The sequence below is a fragment of the Heterodontus francisci genome, chromosome 48 (genome assembly GCF_036365525.1).
Source record: "Heterodontus francisci isolate sHetFra1 chromosome 48, sHetFra1.hap1, whole genome shotgun sequence".
In the NCBI taxonomy this organism is placed as follows: Eukaryota; Metazoa; Chordata; class Chondrichthyes; order Heterodontiformes; family Heterodontidae; genus Heterodontus; species Heterodontus francisci.
In genome coordinates, this window is record NC_090418.1 from 4,434,827 (window position 1) to 4,461,009 (window position 26,183).

The window sequence follows — 26,183 nt, forward strand, 5'->3', positions numbered from 1 at the left end:
CAAGTAAGAGATGGGTTGGAGTGCTTTAGTGCAGCCCCTGCTGGCTAGTTTAAGAACAGTAATGTTGGAGCCTGAGAGCTGAGGTAATGGGGTGGGGGGGGGGGGGGGGGTGGGGAAAGACTTGCAATTCTCCAGCGCCTTTCACGATCTCAAGACATCCCAAAGCGCTTTACAACCAATGAAGTACTTTTGAAATGTTGTCACTTGTAATTTAGAAAATGCAGCCAAATTCACACACAGCAAGCTCCCACAAACAGCACTGTGCTAAAGACCAGATAATCTCTCTTAAGTGATCTTGGTTGAGGGTAAATATTGGCGAGGACACAGGGGAGAACTCCCCTACTCTTCAAAATAGTGGCCGTGGGATTTTTTACTTGAGAGAGCAGATGGGGCCTCGGTTTGACATCTCATCTGATAAAACAGCACCTCCAGCTGTGCAGCACTTCCTTTGATCTACAGTGGGATGTCAGCCTGGATTATGGGTTCAAGTCTCAGGAGTGGGACTTAAACCCACAACCTTCTAACTTCGAGGTAAGAGTGCTATGGCCCATCTTTTACAGCGATTTAAACTTAAATAAGCCAGGAATGCAGTGAGAGATTTATCAGTCACTAAGTAGCTCAGCTGACTGTCAAAAACGCCACAGTGGGGCTGGAGAGTTTGTTTACTAAATTTTTTGAGCTCATCAGGAAGGATTCCAGTGCTGGCAAGTGCCCAGTGTCTGCCAAGTAGGTTAGATACTGTCCTTAAAAACTTACCTTTTTGACCAAGCATAGTCTCTTGTCCTGATATCTCCTTATGTGGCTTGGCTCCATTTGTGTTGGACTATGCTACTTCAAAGTGGCTTGGGACATTGCTCCACATTCTGTGAATGCAACTTGCTGCTGTGGATGTCATTCTCCCTGCTCTGCAAATTGGCCTTGGCTACAATACGCAAAGGGCCCATCATTCCCGGTGGTCGGGCATCCTGTTTACGGTGACTGGGCTGATGCACTGGCTTAGGTGGTACTGTCGAAGTCTCATCTGCAGGTCATGCACACAGAGAGTTCCCCATGGATTAATCAACAGAGTGAGTGAGTGGGTGAGGGGATAGGAGCGACTGTGGGTGGGGGAGGGGAGCGGAGAAGGAAAAATGCCTTTGGAAATTTACACACTTGCTCACGTGCTGAACACTTATTCACACAAGGGGTAAACAAAGGTTTATGGGCGATGGTGAGATTTGCATGACTGAAGCAAGGTGGATGACCAACCCCAGGAAAGGGGAGGAGCACCATTAGATGGCAATCACGCTGGCAACATTTTATGGGCACAGAGGGTCATGCAGTGTCACTGGGAACTAGACTGGGTGTATGGTCAATTTCGGACTCCACTCTCTGCCTCACCGCACAACCTGGAGTGCAGGGGTCACAGGTCGGCACATCGCTCCTGCCTGCTGTAATGGTCAAACTGGTTCTTCCAGTGCATCATGTAGGAGCTCCACCGATGGAACTCCATCTTCCACTGACGTTCAGCCTCATCGATGGTTTCTGGAAGGGAAGGAAGAGAAGGTGAGTCACACGTTTCCTGCTTAATGTAGCTGCTCTGCCATGACATTGCCCTCACCTACACAGATGTCAATCAGCACCCTCACCTCTTAGAAGGTCAGGGGTTTGAGTCCCACTCCAGAGACTTCAGCACATAATCTAATCACGGATTCGGGGGTTTTATATATAGAATAGCGGATATCTAGAAGTGAATTACAAGCTGGAAGCTAATCGAGATTCAGGTGGTTTATATGTAGAATAACACACTCGGGAGTGAGTTACAAGCTGGAGTGAGATTTGGGTGGTTTATATATAGAATAACACTTTACAGCCAACGAGGGCCGAAGGGCCTGTGCTACGCTGTTATGTTCTAAGTAGTTTTGAAGTATAGTCACTGTTGTAATGTAGGAACCAAGGCAGCCAATTTGTGCACAGCAAGCTCCCATAAACAGCAATGCAGTGATAATGACCAGGTAATCTGTTTTTTTAGTTTTGACCAGGACACCGAGGAGATCTCCCCTGATCTGTGAATAGTGGCCGTGGGATCTTTTATATCCACCTGGGAGGACTGACCAGGCCTCCGTTTAACATCTCGGCTGACAAGGCACCTCTGACAGTGCAGCACACCCTCGTTACTGCACTGGGAGGGTCAACCTAGATTTGATACTCGAGTCTCTGGAGAGGAACTTGAATCCACAACCTTCTGAGCCAGAGGTGAGAGCGCACTACCCAGTGAGCATGGCTGACAGAGGATTTGTTGAATCTCACTTGTCCACAACACCAACTGCACGGGAGACTCAGCCTTGATCCTGTGCTCAGAGCTACAGGTTTTGAACCTGGGACAGCAATGCTACCAATCCTAAATAATTTGTTTTAACGCATTCTACAGAGGGTGACTTATTTTTTAAAATTTATTTCGAGATACAGCACTGAAACAGGCCCTTCGGCCCACCGAGTCTGTGCCGACCAACAACCATCCATTTATACTAATCCTACACTAATCCCATATTCCTACCACATCCCCATCTGTCCCTATATCCCCCTACCACCTACCTATACTAGGGGCAATTTACAATGGCCAATTTACCTATCAACCTGCATGTCTTTGGCTGTGGGAGGAAACCGGAGCACCCGGCGAAAACCCACACAGTCACAGGGAGAACTTGCAAACTCTGCACAGGCAGTACCCAGAATTGAACCCGGGTCCCTGTAGCTGTGAGGCTGCGGTGCTAACCACTGCGCCACTGTGCAGATGGACTTGATCCACCTGACTGGCAGCACTGAAAACCAGCCGGGTGACTTAAACCCCAATGTCCAGGTGGCATCCATTTTAACTGGCTCTTCCCAGACAATGGAGAAGGATACAGCCTCAAACTGTGTGAGTCCTTTAAATATGCAGATCAGGGACTGATGTCATGGGGGTCGCTGACTGCTATTTGAACTCTGACCTGATCAGAGCGGGAACAGGCTCCATGACCAGAAGCAGCAGTTTAAAGCGATGCTCCAGGCCGCACAAGGGAAGCTTGGGGGTGTTTTCCCCACTTCCACTAGTGAGCCCCCTCCCACCCCACACCTCTTCTCACAACTGCCTGTTTGACCAAAGTCTCCTGTCGTTTGAGATGCCACTCCCCTCACCCGTCGCCTGTTCCTCACCCACTTCAAGCTGGCTGCTGAGAGGCATATAAACAAGAACCAGGCTTAAAATTGCGCTGACCTCACCCTGTCCAACCCCCAGAATTTCTCAGGCCTCACCTCATTATCCCCTGCCCTTGGATCCCACTCCTAGTTATGTCACTGTATTCTCTGTCTGGCTCTGATAAATGTCACAATTTCTTCAAAGAGATGTCATTTCTGTCCAGGAAGTCTGTTGAATGACAACTTTCTCTGTGCCATTTCTTCCCTCCTCCAAGTAATTAAGAAGCATACGGGATACTTTCCTTTTTGAGCCAAGACATAGAATATAAGGGTGGGGAGGTTCTGCTACAACTGTGCAGAACACTAGTTAGGTCACAGCTAGAGTACTGCATACAGTTCTGGTCAGAAAATTACAGGAATAATGTGATCACAGTGGAAGGGGTACAGAGATTTATGAGGATGTTGCCAGGACTGATGAGTTTTAGCTATGTAGAAAGATTGGATCGGCTAGGGTTGTTTTCCTTGAAACAGAGGAGGCTGTGTTGGATATTTAATTAAGGTGTATAAAATTTGAGGAGCCAAGGCAGAGTGGAGAGGAAGGACCTAATTTCCTTTGCAGAATGGTGACTAACCAGGGGGCATAGATTTAAAGTAATTGGTAAAAGGATAGGGGGAATAGAGAAGAAACTTTTTCACCCAGATGGTGGTGGGGGTCTGCAACTTACTGTCTGAAACAGTGGTAGAGGCAGAAATCCTCATTGCATTTCGAATATACTTGGATAGGCACTTGAAGTGCTGTAACCTATGGGGCTATGGACAAAGAGCGGGAAAGTGGGATTAGGCTGGCTAGCTCTTTTTCAGAAGGCACAGAGACAATAAGGCAAATAACCCGAACCATATATTTCTGATTCTATGAGTCGCCATAAGACCAGTTTTAGTGCACAGGAAAGAGATGTACATTTCTATAGCGCCCGTCACAACCTCAGGACATCCTGAAGTGCTTTATAGCCAATGAAATGCTTCTTGAAGTAAAGTCACGGTTGCACAGTAGGAAACGCAGCAGCCAATTTGTGTATAAAGCAAGACCCCATAACCACCAAAGTGATAATGACCGGATAATCTCTACGTGCTGATGTTTGGAGGATAAATATTGGCCCCAGGACACCTAGGAGAATTCCCCTGCTCTTCTTTGAAGTAGTGGCCATGTGATCTTTTACATCCACCCAAGAGGGGGCCTCGATCCGGAAGAAGGCAAATCTTAACAGTGCAGCACTGCGAGTGCTGGCCTAGATTATGTGCTCAAATCTCTGGAGTGGGGATTAAAGCTATGACTTCTGTCACAGACCCACTGAAGTACATTGACCACCCCCCCCCCCCCCCCCAACTGAGCACTGAGTACTGCCAGGGGGAGGGGAAATCAGAGTTAAGTTCGATCCTAAAGTTCATGCATCCTCTTCAGCAGGGATCAGCAAATAGGAGTGGGTATCCTGTATGAAGATTTTTCTCCCTCTCTTTCTAGCTGTGTGTCCCGTTATGCTGCCTGAACCCCTCTCATTAACCTCCCCCGAACATAGTGTAGTGTTCCTCTGGCTCTTTCTGATTTTTGCAGATCTGTATCACAACAGGAAGATCTGCTTAACCCTGTCCCCCCACTGCTGCTGGGCTGCTCTCAGACATATTTAAACATTGCAAAAGGACCATTATTAAATATGGAAAGACTGAAGCTAGGATGCGATGTACAGGTTACCCAGAGGGTTTGCAGGCATGGTTTTATTGACAATATTTACACATGCAGGAACTGGAGAACATACAAAGACACGTGAACTATCAGAGCAGAAAATCAGATGTGTATTTAACAGGTAATAAAATAAATTGTACAATTGCATAACTCAAAAATGAAGCACGATGCCACAGTGATTTACCAGAGCTGTGTAGAAGAATGAAAAATACAAATAAAATAACTTTCTAACAAAAAAGCTAGTGTTTTTTAAAAATTGGAATGAAGTTCTGATCATGTGAGGGGGGAAAAGGAAAGATGCTGAACACATAAAGGGAAAATAAAACAGAATGAGAGAATAACTGAGTGAAAGGGAAAAAGAGAATGAAAGAAAAACAATGAGAAAGTGGAGCACAAAAAAGAAAATGAGTGTGATAGAAACTGTGGAAAAAAAAAAGGATTGAGAATGGGAGAAAAACATGCAAGAGAAAGGAAACTAGCAAAGACAAAGAGTGGGGGAACATGTGAGGGACAGAATGGAGAGAAACGCAGACAGGGCAAAACAAAGTCAGAGTGTGCATGAGAAAACAAATAGAATCGTAGAATAATATAGCACAGAAGGAGGCCATTCAGCCCGAAGAGTCTATGCTGCCTCATTCTAAGATGTGGGGAAGAATCTTCCCAGGATCAACTTCAGATCTGCCAAGGACATCTACTTGGTGCAGCAGTGATGGACATGGCCTCAAGTCTTCACACTTCCCTTCATTGTTATGGGTGGCATTTCACTTTTCATCGAGGTTGCTATTGGGGTGAGATGATCACTTGAGCTTTGCCCGGCGGCGATTGGAAATTTTGTCCTCCCTCGTTGATCCACCATTTAAATTCCACTTCCTTAAAATGTTTCGTTTGCACCACTGGAATTGATACATTCCCTACATTGGCCCAGATCTGCGCCTGTTATTAATGAAGCAAACTGGGCCAGGAATTGTCAGCACTGCTAACACGCTCAGGATGGGCTGCAATTAACACCTTCTGTGAACCTCTCAGATATGAGTTGCTCAGTGGAGGGAAACCACTTGGGCCTTCTTGTTTCTACACTATCTAACTGAACGGGTCATGACGACAGTCACCTCTCTGGTAATGACAAAAACTAATGCCCTTCCACTTCCTAGTGCTTCAAGCCCTTGGAGACTAGTGGGAACCTGGTCAAACTTGCCGAAAGTGTAGCTGACGTACTGGAGTCAGTGCGAATAAACTTGGGGGCGCGTCACCTAAATGACTGAATTAGAATTAGAACATTACAGCGCAGTACAGGCCCTTCGGCCCTCGATGTTGCGCCGACCTGTGAAACCATCTGACCTACACTATTCCATTTTCATCCATATGTCTATCCAATGACCACTTAAATGCCCTTAAAGTTGGCGAGTCTACTACTGTTGCAGGCAGGGCATTCCACGCCCCTACTACTCTCTGAGTAAAGAAACTACCTCTGACATCTGTCCTATATCTTTCACCCCTCAACTTAAAGCTATGTCCCCTCGTGTTTGCCATCACCATCCGAGGAAAAAGACTCTCACTATCCACCCTATCTAACCCTCTGATTATCTTATATGTCTCTATTAAGTCACCTCTCCTCCTCCTTCTCTCTAACGAAAACAACCTCAAGTCCCTCAGCCTTTCCTCGTAAGACTGAGTGGAGGCACAATACTGAAATATATAAACCCAGAAGGTTCCACGTTGGATTCGGAATTGGTGCTGACCAGAAAGAAAGACGTGCATTTCTGTAGCATCTTTCACATCCGCAGATTGTCCCAAAACACAGCACTGCCAATTAATTACTTTATGAAGTGTAGTGCAGTTGTAGGAAATGTGACAGCCAGTTTGTGCACAGCAAGCTCCCACAAACAGCTATGAGATACTGAGTAGACAATCTTTTTAGTGATGTTGTTTGAGGGATAAATATTGGCCAGAACAATGGGGAGAACTTCCCCTGCTCTTCAAAATAGTAGCAGTGGGAGCTTTTATGTCTGCAGATGGGGCCTCAGTTTAACATCTCATCTGAAAGATGGTGCTTCAAACAGTGCTGCATTCCCACAGTACTGCACCGGGCGTGCTGGCCTGGATTTTCAGCTCAAGGCTTGGAAACGGGGCAAGAAGTCACAACCTACTAACAATATCTATGCTTCAAAAAGTGATTCATTGATTGTGAAGCACTTTAAGATGCTACAGAATTACACATTCATTATTTCTTCCTCGCATCCTCTCCTCACTGGCTTCCCAAGAGAAACTTCAAACCATTCAGAAGCCGAAATACTAGCTGGACGAATTGCCACAACATCCATCATCGCTGCCCACTCAATTCACCCTGTCTTTGCATTATCAACAAATCCTTGTCCTTTTTCGGGTCCCTCTGCACACCGTCTTGATTTGTCTCCAGCTCCACATTGCAATCTAGCTGTCTGCCACTGCAACCCAAGAACCAACCAGGAGTTTCTGGAGCCTGCTCTGTCATTCAATTCGAACATGGCTGATTTGCAGCTCAACCCTATTTACCCACCTTTGCTCCACATCCCGCAACACCCTTACCGAATAAAAAATCAATCGATCTCGGTCTGGGACGCTCCAACTGAATGCCAGCCTCAACAGCTTTTTGGGGGCGCGAGAGTTTCAAATTTCCAGTACCCTTTGCGTGAAGAAGTGCTTCCTGACATCAATCCTCAACAGCCTGGCTCTAATTTTAAAGTTATGTTCCCTCATTCTTGATTCCCCACTAGAGGAAATAGTTTCTCTGTTTCTACCCTATCAAATGTCTTTAGAATTTTAAACATCCTGACCGATCGTCCCATCATCTCTGAACCTCAACAGATTACAAGCCAACATCGAACTGCCCTGCTGCACTTCTCCCCCTCCAGCTCCACAGCCTTGCACTCTTGGCTTCCTTTCCTATCCTTCCCCCACACTACCCCCTAGTGACAACTGTCCTCAATTTCCACCCGCTGTTTGAATTCATGTCGATCTTCTTGTAACATTGTAGTTAGGCCAAAGCATCACGTCATTGAGAGTTTTTGGTCTTTTTGCCACATCTGCCCCATAGTTGAAGGGGAAACGTTACCAAGTGGGGAATCATAAGCACTAGCCCGCATCCTGCCTTGATCCGGTGGGATCTCCCTATGCATGCTTTCTCCTTTCAGTAAAACAACCATGAATTACTCATTTCTTAGCTGCTGCTGTTCCTTTACTAGCGCAATGGTGCATTCTTATTTTGCATCTTAACCTCTCCAACCAGCCCCCCTCCCTTGATTGACACCCCATCCACAAACATTCACTCCCTCCACCACCGACGCACAGTGTTAGCAGTGTGTACCATCTACAAGATGCATTGCAGCAATGCACCAAGGCTCCTTAGCACCTTCCAAACCCGCGACCTCTACCAACGAGAAGGACAAGGGCAGCAAATGCATGGGAACATCACCACCTGCACGTTCCTCTCCAAGTCATACACCATCCTGACTTGGAATTATATCGCCCCTGACTTGGAATTATATCACCGTTCCTTCACTGTCACTGGGTCAAAATCCTGGAACTCCCTTTGGGCGGCACAGTGGTTAGCACCGCAAACTCACAGCTCCAGCGACCCAGGTTCAATTCTGAGTACTGCCTGTGTGGAGTTTGCAAGTTCTCCCTGTGTCTGTGTGGGTTTTCTCCGGGTGCTCCAGTTTCCTCCCACAGCCAAAAGACTTGCAGGTTGGTAGGTAAATTGGCCATTATAAATTGCCCCTAGTATAGGTAGGTGGTAGGGAAATATAGGAACAGGTGGGGATGTGGTAGGAATATGGGATTAGTGTAGGATTAGTATAAAATGGGTGGTTGATGGTCGGCACAGACTCGGTGGGCCAAAGGGCCTGTTTCAGTGCTGTATCTCTAAACTAAACTAAACTAAACTGTGGGTGTACCGACCCCACATGGACTGCAGCGGTTCAAGAAGGCAACTCACCACCACCTTCTCAAGGGCAATTAGGGATGGACAATAAATGCTGGTCTAGACAGCGACGCCCACATCCAATGAATAAAAAAAATATATAACTTTTAAAATGAAGAACAGATGGGGAAATAATCCAAAGGAGGTCAAACTAAACAGGTCAAGGAAGCTTACCGTACCATTTTCTGCATGGGAATTTTATTGTCCAATTCTTCCCACAGGACAAGCTCAATAATGAAGCTGGATGACTGGGATTTCAACCGCATGTCCCAGTTTTGAATTCCAATCTTGAACTGATACTCATGCTGGGGATTGCCCTATACTGTCTGTGGATACTGGCTGCCGCAGTGGGGGGCGGCGCAGTGGTTAGCACCGCAGTCTCACAGCTCCAGCGACCCGGGTTCAATTCTGGGTACTGCCTGTGTGGAGTTTGCAAGTTCTCCCTGTGTCTGCGTGGGTTCGGGTGCTCCGGTTTCCTCCCACAGCCAAAAGACTTGCAGGTTGACAAGTAAATTGGCCATTATAAATTGCCCCTAGTATAGGTAGGTGGTAGGGAAATATAGGGACAGGTGGGGATCTGGTAGGAATATGGAATTAGTGTAGGATTAGTATAAATGGGTGGTTGATGGTCAGCACAGACTCGGTGGGCCGAAGGGCCTGTTTCAGTGCTGTATCTCTAAACTAAAATTACAATTGTGACTACACTTCTGAACAGGTATTTTATTTGCTATGAAAGCACTTTGGGAAGTTCTGAGGTTGTAAAATCAAGTTCTTACTTCTGTCAGTGAGCATGTGGGAAAGGAATACCAGTGTGTGTGTGTGTGTGTGTGTGTGCAGTCAGTTCACCGCCTGCTCTGAATTCTTCTACTCCATTGTTCATGATCTTTCATACGTCATCCTCCTCGGCCAAGGTGCCTGTGGTCTCGCCCTGTTCGATTGCTACGCATTACCGGTTACCAACGGGTTAGACGTATTTCTGGATTTTCCGTAACATGATCTCCTACCACCCTGCCCCCCACCCCCCCCCCCACCACACTCCTGCCATTCTCACAGCGCCTTACCAGCCAATCAGTACGTGAGCAGAACCTTCACACTTGATTGGCTGGTTTTTGACTCTCAAACAGCCTCTTTACCCCGTCTCTGATATTTTCACAACCAAAGGCTTCAAAGGGTTGTTTCTGAAAGAATGCAATTTTTTTTACTGCAACTCTGATTTTTTCATTGTTAATCCACTTTCCCCTTGTCCTAACATCCTGAAGATGGGATGTTGGGATGAGGAAATTTAGCTCCAAGATTGAATAGTCATTTTGATATACTAAAACAGAGAATGATCTAGAAGCTTAGTTACTCCGTGTCGCTGTCACATTTATTGTGAACTTGTGCTTTGCTGGAGGTTGGGTGCGGACGTCAGTCAGTGAGCTTTGCAGAACCTTTAAATTTGCAAGATTTTCCCGAATATCGTATTAGGCAATAGAACACAGTAATTCAGCTCCGAAGCTGATGAAAAAGAAAGAACTTATATTTCTATAGCATCTTTTATAACTTCAGGAAGTCCCAAAGTGCTTTACACCAATAAAATGCTTTTTGAAGTGTAGTCACTGTTGTAATCTATGAAACGCGGCAACTCAACTTGCATCATGTGACAATGAACAGATAATCTGTTTTTGTGATGTTGGTTGAGGGATAAATAGTAACGAGGACACCGGGGAGAACTCCCCTGTTCTTCAAAATAGTGCCATGGGATCTTTTACATCCACCTGAGAGGGTAGGCAGGGACTGAGTTTAACATTTCAACGGAAAGGTCAGATCTCTGACAGTGCAGCACTCCCTCTGTTCTGCACTGGGAGTGCTGGTCTGCATTATATGCTCAAGTCTCTAGGGTGGGACTTGAACCCATGACATTCTCATGTAAGGTAAGAGTGCTACCCACTGAGTCAATACTGATACCTTAAAACAGAAACCATAGGAGGAAATGGAAGCAATATGAGACCTCAATATTTGCAGAAATTTACAGCACAGAAGATGACTATTCGGCCCATTGCACCTGTGCTAGATTTTTTTCCTAGAACAATGAAAAACCTGTCCCACCACCCTGCTTCCCGATGGTCTTGTATCTTTCTCTGCTTCAACTTTGACCCACTTTTCCTGTAAAAGAATTCAAGGGTCTTCCTGTGGCAAAGCATTCCCTGCTCCAATAACTCGGTGCGTAAAGCAGTTTCTTCTAATCTCACTCCTCACTCTTAGTGACAATTTAAAATTGATGACCCCTCGTCAATGATTCCCCAGTGGAAATAAAATCTTAATTTTAAAAAACTCAATTAAATCTCCTCTTAGCCTTCTATGCTCCATGCATCTCCATTTGTACTGGAGAATTATTTGGCAATTCGGTGGAATCTCTGTCCCTTTAACATCATTTTCATTGCCTCCCAAAATGTATTTAAAGAAAAACTGTGACTAGCTGTTTTCAAGGAAATCTGGTTTGGGAGTTAAATGGATATTGGGATGAATTCTTCGACTGGAATTTTGTTTTTTGAATGATTGGTTTGCTGTGATAAACCATGCACGACAGAAATGAAACATGTTCCTCAGAGCAATATTGTTCTTTTCACTTCTTTCATTGTCATACTAATTTTGGATATTAAAAACCAGTTTCACACACAATGTGCTGCAGTTTATTTTTGATGCAATTTTAACCAGTGGTTAATTTTTTCTGAACCAGTTGTGTGATAGTGGGGCCAAGCTATTAAGTTCAAATACAAACATCTCATGGGATTGAGTCTAATTATGTAATCATTTTTGTAACCAAGTTTCCTGGACAGTATTTCTTAGTCTGACTGGTTCTCTGGGAGTTGATGTGAAGACTTCATACAGTGAGAGGACTTGACAAAATGAAAAAGTACAGTCGCAAGTCAGATAGAAATAGAAGGATAAGACAGATGAATGTGTGGCTGGAAAGATGGTGCAGGAGGGAGGGCTTCAGATTCCTGGGACATTGGGACCGGCTCTGGGGGAGATGGGACCTGTACAGGCTGCAGGGGTTGCACCTGAACAGAACCGGCACTGAGTTCCTTGCGGGACATTTTGCTAGTGCCATTGGGGAGGGTTTAAACTAGTTTGGCAGGGGGATGGGGACCTGAGGGTAGACTCAGTTGGGACAAAATTAATGGATGAGTCTGGAAGACAGAGGAAACAAAGATTAGAAAATAAAAAAAAGAGTTGGGCAGTTCTCAAGGGTATCTATTTCAATGCAAGGAGTATAGCAAATAAAACATGAGCTGAGGGCACAGATAGACACGTGGCAGTATGATATCATAGTTAAAATCCATGTTACAGAAACATGGCTTAAGGAGGGACAGGAATGGCAGCTCAACGTTCCTGGTTACAGGGTTTTCAGATGACATAGGGAGGGGGATAAGAAAGGAGGGGGTGTGGCAATTTTGGTCAAGGAAACTATTACAGCTGTGAGGGATGATATGTTGGAAGGTTCATCAAATGAGGCCGTATGGATTGAGCTAAGGACCAAAAAAAGGGGCAATCACACTGCTGGGAGTGTACAACAGCGCCCCCCCCCCCCCTCCCCCACCAAACAGTCAGAGGGAGATAGAAGAGCAGATATGTAGGCAAATCTCTCAGAAGTACAAGAACAATAGGGCAGTAATAGTTGGGGATTTTAATTACCTTAATATTAACTGGGATAGTTTTAGTGTGAAAGGAATTGAGGGAGCAGAATTCTTGAGGTGCATTCAGGAGAACGTTTTTGCCCAGTATGTAGCAAGTCCAACAAGACAGGGCGCAGTTTTAGACTTAGTTTTAGAAAATGAAGATGGGCAGGTGGAAGGAGTGGCAGTGGGAGAGTATTTTGGTGCTACTGATCATAATTCAGTCAGTTTTAATATTATTATGGAAAAGGACAGAGATAGAACAGGAGTCAATTGGGGCAAGGCCAATTTTACTAAACTGAGGAGTGATTTAACGAAAGTGGGCTGGAAACAGCTACTTGAAGGTGTCAGAACAGTGGGCGGCATTCAAAGGGGAGATTCAAAGGGTTCAGAGTAAAGATGTTCCCACAAAGAAAAAGGGTGACGCAGCCAAATCTAGAGCCCCATGGATGTCAACGAGCCGACAGAGTAAGGCAGAAAAGGAAAGCTTATGTCCAACACCGAGAACTCAATACCACAGAAAGCCGAGAGGAGTATAGAAAGTGGAGGGGTGAAATCAAAAAGGAAATCAGGAAAGCAAAGAGAGGGCATGAAAGAATATTGGAAAGCAAAATCAAGGTGAACCCAAAGATGTTTTATCAATACATTAAGAGTAAGAGGATAACTAAGGAGAGAGTCGGGCCCATAAAAGACCAAAAAGGTAACCTATGTGTAGGGGCGGAAGATATTGGTATGGTTCTTAATGAATACTTTGCAGCTGTCTTCACAAAAGAGGGGGAACGATGCAGATATTGTAGTTAAGGAGGAGGAGTGTGAAGTATTGGATGTGATAAACATAAGGAGAGAGGAAGTATTAATGGGATTAGCATCCTTGAAAGTTGATAAATCACCAGGGCTGGATGAAATGTACCCTAGGCTGTTAAAAGAAGCAGGAGAGGAAATAGCAGAGGGTCTGACTATCAGTTTCCAGCTCTCACTGGATACAGGTGTAGTGCTGGAGGATTGGAGAACTGCTAATGTTGTACCTCTGTTTAAAAAGGGAGTGAAGGACAGACTGAATAATTATAGGCCAGTCAGTCTAACCTCAGTAGTGGGCAAATTATTGGAATCTATTCTGAGACAGGATTAAACTGTCACTTGGAAAGGAACAGGTTAATCAAGGATAGTCAGCATGGATTTGTTAAGGGAAGATCTTGTCTGACTAAGTTGATCGAATTTTTTGAAGAAGTAACAAGGAGGATTGATGAGGGTAGTGCAGTTGATGTGGTCTACATGGATTTTAGCAAGGCTTTTGACAAGGTCCCACATGGCAAACTGGTTAAAAAAATAAAATCCCATGGGATCCAGGGAAATAAGTTCCGAAGAAGGGTCACTGACCCGAAACATTAACTCTGCTTCTCTTTTCACAGATGCTGCCAGACCTGCTGAGTGGTTCCAGCATTTCTTGTTTTTATTTCATTCAAAGGGAGTCTGGATATGCCGTAAGCTGCAGAGTTATGGACCAAATGCTGGAAGGTGGGATGAGAATAGGTGGATTGTTTCTCGGCCAGCACAGACATGATGGGTCAAGTGACCTCCTTCTGTGCCTTAAACTTTCTATGATTCTATAGCAAGACTTGGAGAGGCCAGAGAAGCTGGCAATGTTCTCTTTAGAGCCGAGAAGGTTAATGAAGGACTTTGATAAGAGTAGATGGGGAGTTACTGTTTCCATCGGCAGGTGGGTTGAGAACAAGAGGACACAGATTTAAAGTAATTGACTAAAGAGCCAGAGGGGGAAATGAGAATTTTTTTTACACTCAGCAAGTTGTTGTGATCTGGAATGTGCTGCTGAAGGGCAGTGGAAGCAGATTCAATAGTAACTTTCAAAAGGGGAATTACATAAAATACTTGAAGGAAAAAGCTGCAGGGCTGTGGGGAAAAAGCAGGTGTGTGAGACTACGTGTATCGCTTTTTCAAAGGGCTCGTAAAGGCATGATGGGTCGAATGGCCTCCTTTTGAGCTCTCAGATTCTATGAATTATTTCAGAGCAGCAGTCATGACTACTTATTATGTTCAATGTTGGCATTAGAGTGGTATTTGGGTTGGGGGAGTATTTAGTTGTCACTCCCTTCACTGACACTCCCACGATCTTTAACATAAATGAGTCAGCAGGTCAGAAAACCGCATTTCAACGGGGTCCACAAGCCCCACCATTGGACCTCCAGCTAAAACCAAAGGAGAGCAGCTGTACAACTGGCCTATTGGAGAAGCAGCTCTGCGGGAAATTCCTATTTTCCAAGCCAATCACCTTCTGATTCTCTGAGGTAGCCGCAGCATTTGGTGCCAAAGTGTGTTGAATTGGGCCAACACTATGCCAACACATTTCACGGTGAACTCTGACAGAGGAGAGAGAGAGCCCGGCACTGACTGACACACAGATGTGCAAGGCAGACAGTAGGGAGGTGAAGATAACACCCATGTGTTCACAATTTCCCAACAAGCCTTGTCAGATGGGTGAGGTTTGGTACTGAGAGTGGCGTTGCTAGAGGTTATCTGTGAGTGTGAAACCTCTTAAGCAGCAAAGTAACTTGGAGATACAACGATGCCTAGTTGAAGGCCAAAGTCTCGTGGGAGCAGGGATAAGTTAATCTTTTAATGAACAACACTGAGAAACAGCTCAGTCCCTCAGGGCCCAAACTGCAACCGAGTTAAGGACACATTTCAAGGTTTCAGGCAAATGGGCTATAGTAACACATGATAGAACTATTTTAATGTAGCACCCGTTTGAAGATTAATCAAGCTGTAGCTGTTTAACAAGGAAGCAACAAAGGCAGTTTCAAAATTAAATAACACGAGTTCAGCCAAGATTTGAGGGTATGTTACGCATGTTCGCAGGTTAAAAAATGTGCTATAAGTTTAACAGGAGTTTTCTGGTGGTTTGATTTTATAAAACAACTCAACTTCTTAAAACTTACTTTTTTTTTAATATGCTGTGAACAGACATATAGTATTTGAAGGCTGGGTACTTCCCACCCTCTTTACCCTGCCTAAGGCTGGGGAAGACACTAGCAGTCTGTTGTACCTCAGCTCCTTCTGGGTAACTCGACGAGCAAGGCAAAGGATTAGATCACAAACCAGGCCTGTGATTTAACATCAAAGTCCCTCTTTTCAGCTTTGGCTCCCCACCATCCACCCCCTACTCCAGCACACTAGTCCCAGCTAGGAAAGTGAGCCTAGACCCAGGCTGTGGGGAGCGAGTGGGAGCCTTGCTCCCTCTGGCTACAGAGTTGAGAAGTGATCTCCCAGCTACAAGGGCCAATAATTTGGGTGAAATGTTTCTCTTTTATGTGGACCTTCTGCCCACAATGTGACTCCCAATGGCCTGCCCTTGTTTTTGTTCGCTGGGAGCAGCACTGAAACTCCAGGAGCGGGGCTCGATTTTAGTCTGGTGTGGCAGGTCCAAGAGGCTGCAGCCATCTTAGTACAGCTGGTGAGCGGCTCACCAAACAGACAGGGCCAGAGGTGGAAGAGAGGGAGAGGGATGTTGAGGGGAGGGGGAATGCAAAAAAGGAACCAGAGTATTTTTGCGGGGGCGGAAACATAAAAGAATATTTAGGCCTGTTTCGGGAGTGACCTGCTGCCCTTTAAAGGACCATTGGTCAGGCTGCTCATCACCAGGGACCGATAAGGTGGGGCAGGCGCATGCAGGGCCCGCCTACTCGTCCATGAAAACCTCCTCCTGGGCCCTACATTGAAATAATTCCCTCACCTCTTTCGGACGGGAAGGGTGTTCACCCATTGCAAAGGTCTCTGGAAAATCCAGTTAGGCAGGCCCCGGGAATTTTAATTTTTAAATTTTACGTTTGCCTAATGTCCTGTTCCATGTATAATCAGGGCGGTAGGCTTACAAAAATCGCCCCACTCCCCACCCCACCTAGCCCTTCAAACTCAACTCATCATTTCATAGTCAGGCAGGCCAACAAAGGCCAAGGAGTGCAGGAAGATCTGAATTGCCCCCGATATGTAATTCTTTTGGCAAACTCCTGATAAACAGTCCCCTTTTCCTCCCTGAACTTTGCAGTGGTCTACATGGGTGCATGTTATGTGTCTCAGGGCATCTTTTTGCTTAGTGGACAAAAAAGCAGAGAAGGGTAAATAAAACAACATAGAAACTGTTCCCCTTACAACTAGGTGTCCCGTTGCTAGAAAGTTCTCCATCACATGCTAAAATAAAAAGGGAACAATGATTAAATTAACTCAAAATGTAAAATTAAAACAACTTATATAATTAGGATAAATAAATAAAGATTTTTAAGTTGCAGGAATGCCTTCCCATCATCTGTCCCTTTTGCATCCAATTTTTTAGCCCTCTCCCCCACAAAAGGTGGTGGTTTGTTACCAAGGGCAACCCTCTCTACCCCCCCCACCCCCGACAAACTTCTGGTACCATTCTTCATGTGTGAACAAGGAGTGCCATTGAACTGTTAGGACGTGCAGAGCATCCTGTTCCATCCTGTCCTCATCCCACACATCCACACACACCCCTGCCCACACTTGCCAGCTAAGTTCCCTCTGCCCTGATCTGAGGGCACTGAGGCTCACCACCTGCTGGTCTGGCTGAGGGTGCAAAGCTCGACAAGAAGTCGAGCCCGGGGAACCTTCCTGCCCAGTGAAGGATCAGTTTCTACAGCAGGTAAGCTATGTGCAGAAGCAACAACTGGTCCTGAAAGGGGCAGCAATACTAGTCTGTGCCATTATTAAATCAAACAGAAGCCAATCCCCTGTAGCTTTAAATGTTGTGTGAATAACAGAGTGATACAACAACGCTCTCCTCCCCTTCCCTAAGGCTTGCTGAAGTACAGTTACAAAGTATGTTCAGGTGAGACAGCTTGTAGGTTGAGGATCCCCACTTTGTGAACCACCCTGTGGATATACAGACAAAGCTGTACATTATAAATATTCACAGTTCATGTTATAAACGAATGCCCGTCCGGTCATAGAGTGCAACAGCAAGGAGGTTACACTAAACCTTTCTCAATCAAAGATTCAGCCTCAGCTGCAGTATTGCCCCAGTCCGGGTGCCACACTTCAGGAAGGATATCAAGGCCTGAGAAGGTGCAAAGTTTTATCAGAATGATACCAGAGATGAGCAAACTTCAGACATGGGAGACTGGAGAATCTGGGTTTGTTCACCTTAGAGCAGAGAAGGTTAAGGGGAGATTTAATTGAGGCGTTCAAAATGATGAGGAGTTTTGATAGAGTGGATAAGGAGAAACTGTTTCCTGTGGCAGGAGGGTCGATAACCAGAGGGACACAGATTTAAGGTCATTGGCAAATGAATCAGGGGAGAATTTTATTTTAATGCAATGCGTTCTGATGATTTGGCTGATAGGGTGGTGGAAGCAGATAATGTAGTAACTTTCAAAAGGAAATTAGATGAATACTTAAAATGGGGGTAAGAAACTTGCAGAGCTGTGGGGAAAGAGCAGGGGAGTGGGATTAATTGGATAGCTCTTTCAAAGAGCCAGCACAGACACAATGGGCCGAATGGCCTCCTTCTTTGCTGTATCATTCTAGTCATGAAGAATGGTACCATCAACCAAATGGTGCGAGCACTCCAATCCTATTGTGGTAACACCCAACTCCACAACCCTACTAGGTAAATTCTAGGCTCCCAGAACCATAGAAAAATTACAGCACAGAAGGAGGCCATTCAGCCTGTCGTTTCTATGCCTACCGAGAAAACTAGCCGCCCAATCTAATTCCACCTTCCAGCACCTGGTCCATAGCCTTGCAGGTTACAACACCTCAGGTGAATCCCATTGAAGTAAACCCCAGGCTCCTGATCAGCTCTCAGTCCCAAACTACTATTTGAGCACAGGGGGACATTGGGCCCACTCTCGGCTCACAGAGATAGCCCAGGACGGGCGGACGGGTAGGCGGGCACGGTACGAGTCTACCCACCGGAGCGGACTCAGCACCCTGAGGGACAGAACAGCGGGTGGAGAACATCAATAAAACTTAGTGAATTGCTAGGTTTTTCGCACCGATTAGAACCTGTTTGCACCAAGGAGGGTAAGACATTACCTGTGGCATTGAGGAGCTTGGGGAGGAACTGGTTCCAGAAGGCACACATCTGAACACGTAGGCCGTTATTGACCTTGATGGACTCCACATTGAGGTCAATGAACTTCTGCTCACTGGTGGTGAAGGGTGGCCATTTTCTTTTTTGTGTGTGAGGCTCATTTGGGTTTCTGCAGAGGGAGATAAAGAACACAAATCAGATACTTGTTGGACGGACCTTCAGGTATTGTACTTAAGATGCAGGCACCTAATGGGATAGGATCACAGGAACAGGTGGAGGCCACTCAGCCCCTTGAGCTTGTTCCACCATTCTATCAGATCATGTCCGATCTGCAACACAATCCCATTTTTCCGCCTTTGCTCCAAATCGCTCGATATCCTTGCCTATCAAAAATCTATCAATCTCAGTCGCTAAAGTGCCAACTGATCGACAACATCCATGGCTCTTTAAGTGCGAGTTCTAGATTTCCACTACCCTTTGAGTGGAAAAATCCTTCCTGATTTCACTCCTAAATGCTGCAGCTCTAATTTTAAGATTGCACCCCCTCTTGTTTTCCACTCCCCACATCAGAGGAAATAATTTCTCCGTATTTACCCTATCAAATCCCTTTATCATTTTAAACACCTCGATCAACTCACCCCTCAAACCTCCAGGGAATACAAGCCAAGTTTAGGCAACCTGCCCTCATAATTTATCCCTCTAAGCCTTGGTATTGTGGCCCAGCAGCCTGGGTGTGGCTTTGTTACAATCATGTACAGAGGCAGAGAGAGATTTCACCCCAGTCTGTTAACCAATTGTTAAAATTAGCACTTACTTACTGTAAAAGTATGGCTCGATTCTGGTGGAGTGTAGACCCCATATTCAACTGAACTGAGTCCACCTCAAACTTATTTCACCTTCATATCTGACCAATAAGAGCCTTTCCTTGAGTCGACCTGGGGTTTAATGTGAAGCTGATCTTACTAAGGCTGCTGGTTATGTTACAGGACTGGGAATTTAGAAGCCTGGAATAATAGTCTGGAGAATAAAAGTCCTCCCACCGTAGCAGTTGAGAATTCTAAATCAGTTATTTAAAATAATCTGGAACTTAAAAAAAAGGCTCGACTATAGCTGTGGCTCAGTGGGTGACACACTTGCCTCCATATCAGAAGGCTATTGGTTCAAATCCCACTCCAGAAAGTTGTGTGCATACTCCAGTATGACCTTCCTAGTGCTGCACTATCAGAGGCTCTGTCTTTAGGATGCGACATTAAACCAATATGTCTGCTTTCTCAGGTGGATGCAAAAGATTCTTCTGCACTAACTGAAGATGCATAGAGGAGTTCTCCCCAGTGTCCTGGCCCAATATTCATCCCTCAACCAACATCATTAAAAACAGATTATCTGGTTATTTATCAAAGTGCTGTTTGTGGGAGCTTGCTGTGCATAAGAATTGGCTGCTGCATTACAATAGTGACTGTACTTCACTGACTGTAAAGCACTTGCGGGCATCCCAAAGTCATGAAATGCACTACAGAAATGCAATTCTTCCTAAAAGAAAATGGCATCTGTTCTGTGAATTTCTGCCTAGTTTTATTCTTACCCAGTTCTCGCGAATGTTGACCAGTAGTGCATTATCTTTCTGCTCAACATCTTCTCCTCCTCTGTGTAGTTTAGTTGCTGCTCCAGAGGCAACCCAAAGACAAATTCAATCTCATAGCCGTGGATAACTCCCATCCACTCTGGCCAAGCCAAGTTGGAGGCTCGATGATTGAAGAAATACACGTAGATACCGTTGCCAAATTCTGAGTACTTGTAGGCAAAGTGCATCAAGGGGCAGACGACGTTGTGGTCTCCGACAATGTCAGCTATCGCGTCTCTGTTCTTTATGCCATTGTGCTCATCCATCCAGTCCGTGTACTGAAGGGCAACAGCTTCCAGCCCCAAGTTGCTGGCATGAGGGACACTTAGCTTGACCCCTGCCATGAAGTCTTCACGAGTAATGATGCTTTCCGAGTCCTTGCTGAAGCCTGGGGCTCCATATACGAGGAAGTAGGAACCTTCATCCTTGTTGACTCCCAGCAAGACCTGAGTTTTCTTGAAGCTGCCAGAGTTCAGCATGGAGTCCAGGGAGTCTGGGAAGAAGTCCCCATCGATGATTGGAACAAATGAAAACCGGAAGAGACCGCTGTAGGGAAGGACAGACCACTCCTTGTCAATGAGTTGTTGAGGCTCTTTTGTCCGAAGACAGTCAATTAACTCATCATCGCTGTTGATGTTGCAATTGAGGAGTCTTCCCAATTCAACTGCCCTCCTGCGACCTTCAGCTACAGAGACGGTCGCCCATGGACAATTTGGTGAGCCGCTTTGAAGGATGGCTCTGTTGAAGAGGTCCCTGCTCCCTGGGGAGAGCAGATGCATGCCGATGGAAGCTCCTCCAGCACTTTCACCAAAAATGGTCACCGATTTTGGATTTCCACCAAAGAACTGGATGTTCTCCTGCACCCATTGCAACGCCAGCCTTTGGTCCAGAAGCCCAACATTTCCTGGTGCCTCTTGGTTTCCATGTAGGGCAAGAAACCCAAAAGCGCCAACCCTGTAGTTCATGGAGACCACTACCACCTTCTCAGTGTAAGCAAGGTATTTCCCATTGTACACATCCAATGTCGAAGCTCCACTGTAGAAACCACCTCCATAGACCCACACCATGACAGTTGCATTTTTTGGCCTTGGGGAGGGGACCCACACATTGAGGTACAGACAGTCTTCGCTCATCTCCTTATTTGGGTTCCACATCTCTGAGCCAGGAAATCCAGGGAACTCAGTGTCAACGTATTGCTGACAGTTCTTGGGACAGGAGGAGGCATTCCAGATCCCTGACCATGGCGACTTGGCCTCAGGTTTCTTGAACCTCAAGTTCCCAACGGGAGGTTCGGCGAACGGTATCCCAAGGAAAGCACTGACGTAGCTGGACAGGACAGGCATTCTTGTTCCCAGCACCTTCCCCAACTTAGTGCTGACCAGAAGTTCAGCATGGTGCTGTGAGTGGCAGAGAACTATTAAGAACTGAAGCACACCCAGTGGAGAGGCAACAAGTGTCTTCATTTTTCCTGTGGCTATGATAGAACTGAAAGAAAAAAAATGAGAGAGGAATAAAAATAGTTCCTGACGTTCTGGTCTACAATTAAATCCTTCATACAACAGCAACAGTGTGCATTTATCTCGCACCTACAGTGCAGTAAACTGTCCCAAGGTGCTTCACAGCAGACACAATTTGACACCGAGCCGCATAAGCAGTTATTAGGACAGGTGATTAAAAGCTTAGTCAAAGAGAAGCGTCTTAAAAGAGGAGAGAGAGGAAGAAAGGTTTAGGGAAGGAATTACAGAATTTAAGGCTGAAAATACAGCCACCAAATATGGTGCGAAGGGAGTAGGGAATGTGCAAGAGGCCAGAGTTGGAGGTACGCCGATATTTTGGATGGTTACAGGGCTGGAGGAGGTTACAAAGGTGGAGATAACTCTTCTTTCAATGCCGGATGTGCTGGACTTGTCACCGGTGGTGTTCCAAAATGTAAATGGTGAAACTTGGCAGAATTTCAAAAGCTTTGGTGGCCTCACTGCTAATGGGTCTCGCCAGCTGTCAATGGTTAAGCTGCACACTGGGCCAGATACACATAACCAATTACAGAAGCCCACACCCTTTAATATATCCAGTGAAGTTACCTGAAAGGATGGTTAGAAACAGATACAATGGCAAAGTTCAACAGGGCATTGTATATATACTTGAAAAGGAAAAAAATGACGGGCTATAGGGAAAGAGCAGAAAAGTGGGACGATTTGGATCACTCTTTTAACAGTCAACACAGACATAATGGGCCAAATATTGTGCAGTAAGATCTACATAAATACATATATTTTACCTGGTATATTGAATGTATAATTCATATATATATACTTATACCACATGTGAATATTACCCTACTTTTGCACAAATAACATTATTCATAGATTCAAATATTACAGATAGATATATGATTTGTTAAGGGAAAATAGTGTTTAACTAATTTGACAGAGTTTTTTGATGAGATAACAGAGATTTGGTTGATCTGATGCAGATGGATTTCCAAAATGTATTTGATAAAGTGTCACACAACAGGCTTGTCAGCAGAGTTGCAGCCAATGGAATAATGGGGTTCGTGGCAGCACGGATACAAAGTTGGCTGAGTGACAGGAAACAGAGAGTTGGGGTGAACGGTTGTTTTTTGGACTGAAAGGAAAGTTTACAATGGTATTAGCTCCCCTGCTTTTCTTAATCTATTTTAATGATCTAGGCTTGGGTGTGCAAGGCACAGTTTCAAAACCTGCAGATGACACAAAACTTGGAAGTATTGTGAATTGTGAGGAGGATAGTGATAAACTTTTAAGGAGGACACAGGCACGCTGATGGAGTGAGCAGACATGAGGCAGATGAAATTTAATGTAGAGAAATGTGAAGTGATACATATTGGTAGGAAGAACAAGGAAAGGCGATGCAAAATAAAGGGTACAATTCTAAAGGGGGTGCAGGAGCAGAGGGACCTGGGAGTATATGTGTACAAATCATTGAAGGTGGCAGGGCAGGTTGAGACAGTGGTTAATAACGCATACGGGATCCTGGGCTTTATAACTGGAGGCATAGAGTACAAAAGCAAGGAAGTTATTACGGTGAACCTTTATAAAACACTAGTTCAGTCTCCACTGGAGTATAGTGTTCAATTCTGAGTACCATGCTTTAGGAAGGATGTGAAGGCATTAGAGGGTGTGGAAAAGATTCACGAGAATGGTTTCAGGGATGAGAGACATCAGTTACGTGGATAGATTGGAGAAGCTGGGGCTGTTTTCCTCAGAGAAGAGAACGTTGAGAGGAGATTTGATGGAGGTGTTCAAAATCATGAGGGGTCTAGACAGAGTAGATAGGGAGAAACTATTCCCATTGGTGGAAGGATCGAGAACCAGAGGGCACAGATTTAAGGCGACTGGCAGAAGAATCAATGGGCGAAATGAGGAAAAGCATTTTCATGCAGCAAGTGGTTAGGATCTGGAATGCACTGCCTGAGAGTGCGATGGAGGCAGGTTCAATTCTGACTTTCAAAACAGAATTGGATCTGAACAGAAAAGATTTGCATGGCTATGAGGAAAAAGCTGGGGAGCAGGACTAGCTGAGTTGCCCTTGTAGAAAACCGGCACTGACACGACAGGCCAAGTGGCTTCCTTCTGTGCTGTAACCATTCTATACTTCTATGAAATTGAATTCATAGTTCATAATTTCCATACTTGCATTGGGCTCCAATGGAATAGAAGACAAGGAATAATCAGAAAGCACAGTTCAAGGAGCTCACATTAATACTGCTCACCTGGAACCAATTGCTCGAAGTTCTGTCAGAATAAAGGAGGACTTGGCTCAGTGGTTTGCAAGCAGTCTCACCTCTGAGTCAGAAGCTTGCAGTTTCAAGCCCCACTCCAAAGCATGAATCTAGGCTGGCACTCCTAGTGTAATACTGAGGGAGTGCTGCACAGTTGGTGGTGCCATCTTTTGGATGAGACATTAAACAGAGGCCCCTGCCTTACGTCTACCTGAGAGGGCAAAGATCCCATGGCACTATTTCAATGAACAGCAAGGGAGTTCTCCCAGTGTTCAGGCCATCATTTATTCCCCAGCTAACCCCCAAAACAGATGACTGCTGTTCGTGGGAGCTTGCTATGTGCAAATTGGCCTGTGCATTTCCTACATTACAACAGTGACTACACTTCAAAAGTCCTTAATTGGTTGTAAAGCACTTTGGGACATATTGAGGTTGTGAAAGAGGTTATGCAAAAGAAAGTCTTTCTTTTAGTTATGGAGACCTGGATTAATAATGCAAAGAATGAGTTCAAATCCTGCCAGGGTGGTTTGAGAATTTGAATTCCATTCAAAAATAAAATCTGGTAGCAGTAAAAGTCACCATGAAACTGTTGGGTTTTTGTGACAATCCCTGGTTCATTTATGTCCTTAAGTAAAGGAACCCAACATCCTTATCCAATCAGGTCTATGCGTGACTTCAGTCTCACACTAATGTGTGTGACTACTAACTAACCTCTGAAGTTACCTAGCAAGCGACTTAGTTGTCTCAAAACTGCTACAGAGAAGGCGACTCAGTGCCACTTTCTCGGGGTAATGAGGATTGGGCAATAGATGGCAGTGATGCCCACATCCTGCAAATGAATACGCATGAGGTGAGGCACCTGACTGTCCCATGGACCTCCTAGATTGAGTCAGGAGAGAGGAGTAAACAATGTTTGCTGGTGGGTCATGTAAAGAGCTCTCCTGTGTGTGACATCATGGTGGAATAGCTGGCCTGTCAGTGACCACCGCTTCCCCACCCTCCACTATGTAATGCCAGTTGCCAACAGCATCCATAACATGGCTTATGGAAATAGCTCTGGGTAAATGTATCTTCGGAAAAGTTGACGTGAATCACTTCCAGGAGATATCAAGTTGGCATGCGGGAATAAAATGTGACACCAGAAGTGGAGAGCCAGCTGTTCGCCTTGTAATGGAATAAAAGTACATGTGACAGTGCAGGGAAGGCCCCAGGAAAGGGTAGCTATATATTTACAATCTTCACTGTAAAAAAGAGTGGGGTGAATGTATTGCGCTGTTATCAATGTGACGGAGTCAGTGTTATGTATGGAACAATCTTATCAAACTAAAGCCCAGTCTATTCTGCCCCAGAAATGCGCCTTGACCACAGTGTCAGTCGAGCTCCCCTGGCCGTCCCAGTGAGATGCTTCCACTTGCCCTGTACTCACTCAGTTTAACAGTCAACTGAACTGAATTGACAGCAGATTGTGCCCAATAGTCCAAACCAGCTCCCTTTCACTCCCATTAGATAGAATCCCATTGGACCAAACCCCTTCCCACTCACTCCCATTGTACAGAATCCCAATAGTCCAAACCAGCTCCCTTTCACTCCCATTAGATAGAATCCCATTGGACCAAACCCCTTCCCACTCACTCCCACTGCACAGAATCCCAATAGTCCAAACCAGCTCCCTTTCTCTCCCATTAGATAGAATCCCATTGGACCAAACCCCTTCCCACTCACTCCCATTGTACAGAATCCCCATAGTCCAAACCCGCTCCCTTTCACTCCCATTAGATAGAATCCCAGTGGACCAAACCCCTTCCCACTCACTCCCATTGTACAGAATCCCCATAGTCCAAACCAGCTCCCTTTCACTCCCATTAGATAGAATCCCAGTGGACCAAACCCCTTCCCACTCACTCCCATTGTACAGAATCCCAATAGTCCAAACCCGCTCCCTTTCACTCCCATTAGATAGAATCCCAGTGGACCAAACCCCTTCCCACTCACTCCCATTGTACAGAATCCCCATAGTCCAAACCAGCTCCCTTTCACTCCCATTAGATAGAATCCCATTGGACCAAACCCCTTCCCACTCACTCCCACTGTACAGAATCCCAATAGTCCAAACCAGCTCCCTTTCACTCCCATTAGATAGAATCCCATTGGACCAAACCCCTTCCCACTCACTCCCATTGTACAGAATCCCAATAGTCCAAACCAGCTCCCTTTCACTCCCATTAGA

At 45.4% G+C, this 26,183-nt stretch overlaps 1 protein-coding gene across 1 annotated transcript; it reads right to left on the reverse strand.

Annotated features, from left to right (window-relative positions):
• Window positions 1-1,402: 1,402 nt before the first annotated feature.
• Window positions 1,403-21,659, reverse strand: ache (acetylcholinesterase (Yt blood group)). The gene is made up of 3 exons (XM_068024032.1): window positions 20,158-21,659; window positions 18,578-18,744; window positions 1,403-1,524 (listed from the first exon to the last, which is right to left on the reverse strand). Exons 1-3 carry the CDS (start codon window positions 21,657-21,659, stop codon window positions 1,403-1,405), a joined length of 1,791 nt encoding a protein of 596 aa, XP_067880133.1.
• Window positions 21,660-26,183: the final 4,524 nt, after the last annotated feature.

Coding starts and splice junctions, on each gene's coding strand:
- ache (XM_068024032.1), bottom strand. CDS start 21,659: ATGAAGACACTTGTTGCCTCTCCACTGGGTGTGCTTCAGTTCTTAATA. Junction 18,745..20,157: donor TCAACATTCGCGAGAACTGG/GTAAGAATAAAA, acceptor CTCCCTCTGCAG/AAACCCAAATGAGCCTCACA. Junction 1,525..18,577: donor CAAGCTCCTCAATGCCACAG/GTAATGTCTTAC, acceptor CTTCCCTTCCAG/AAACCATCGATGAGGCTGAA.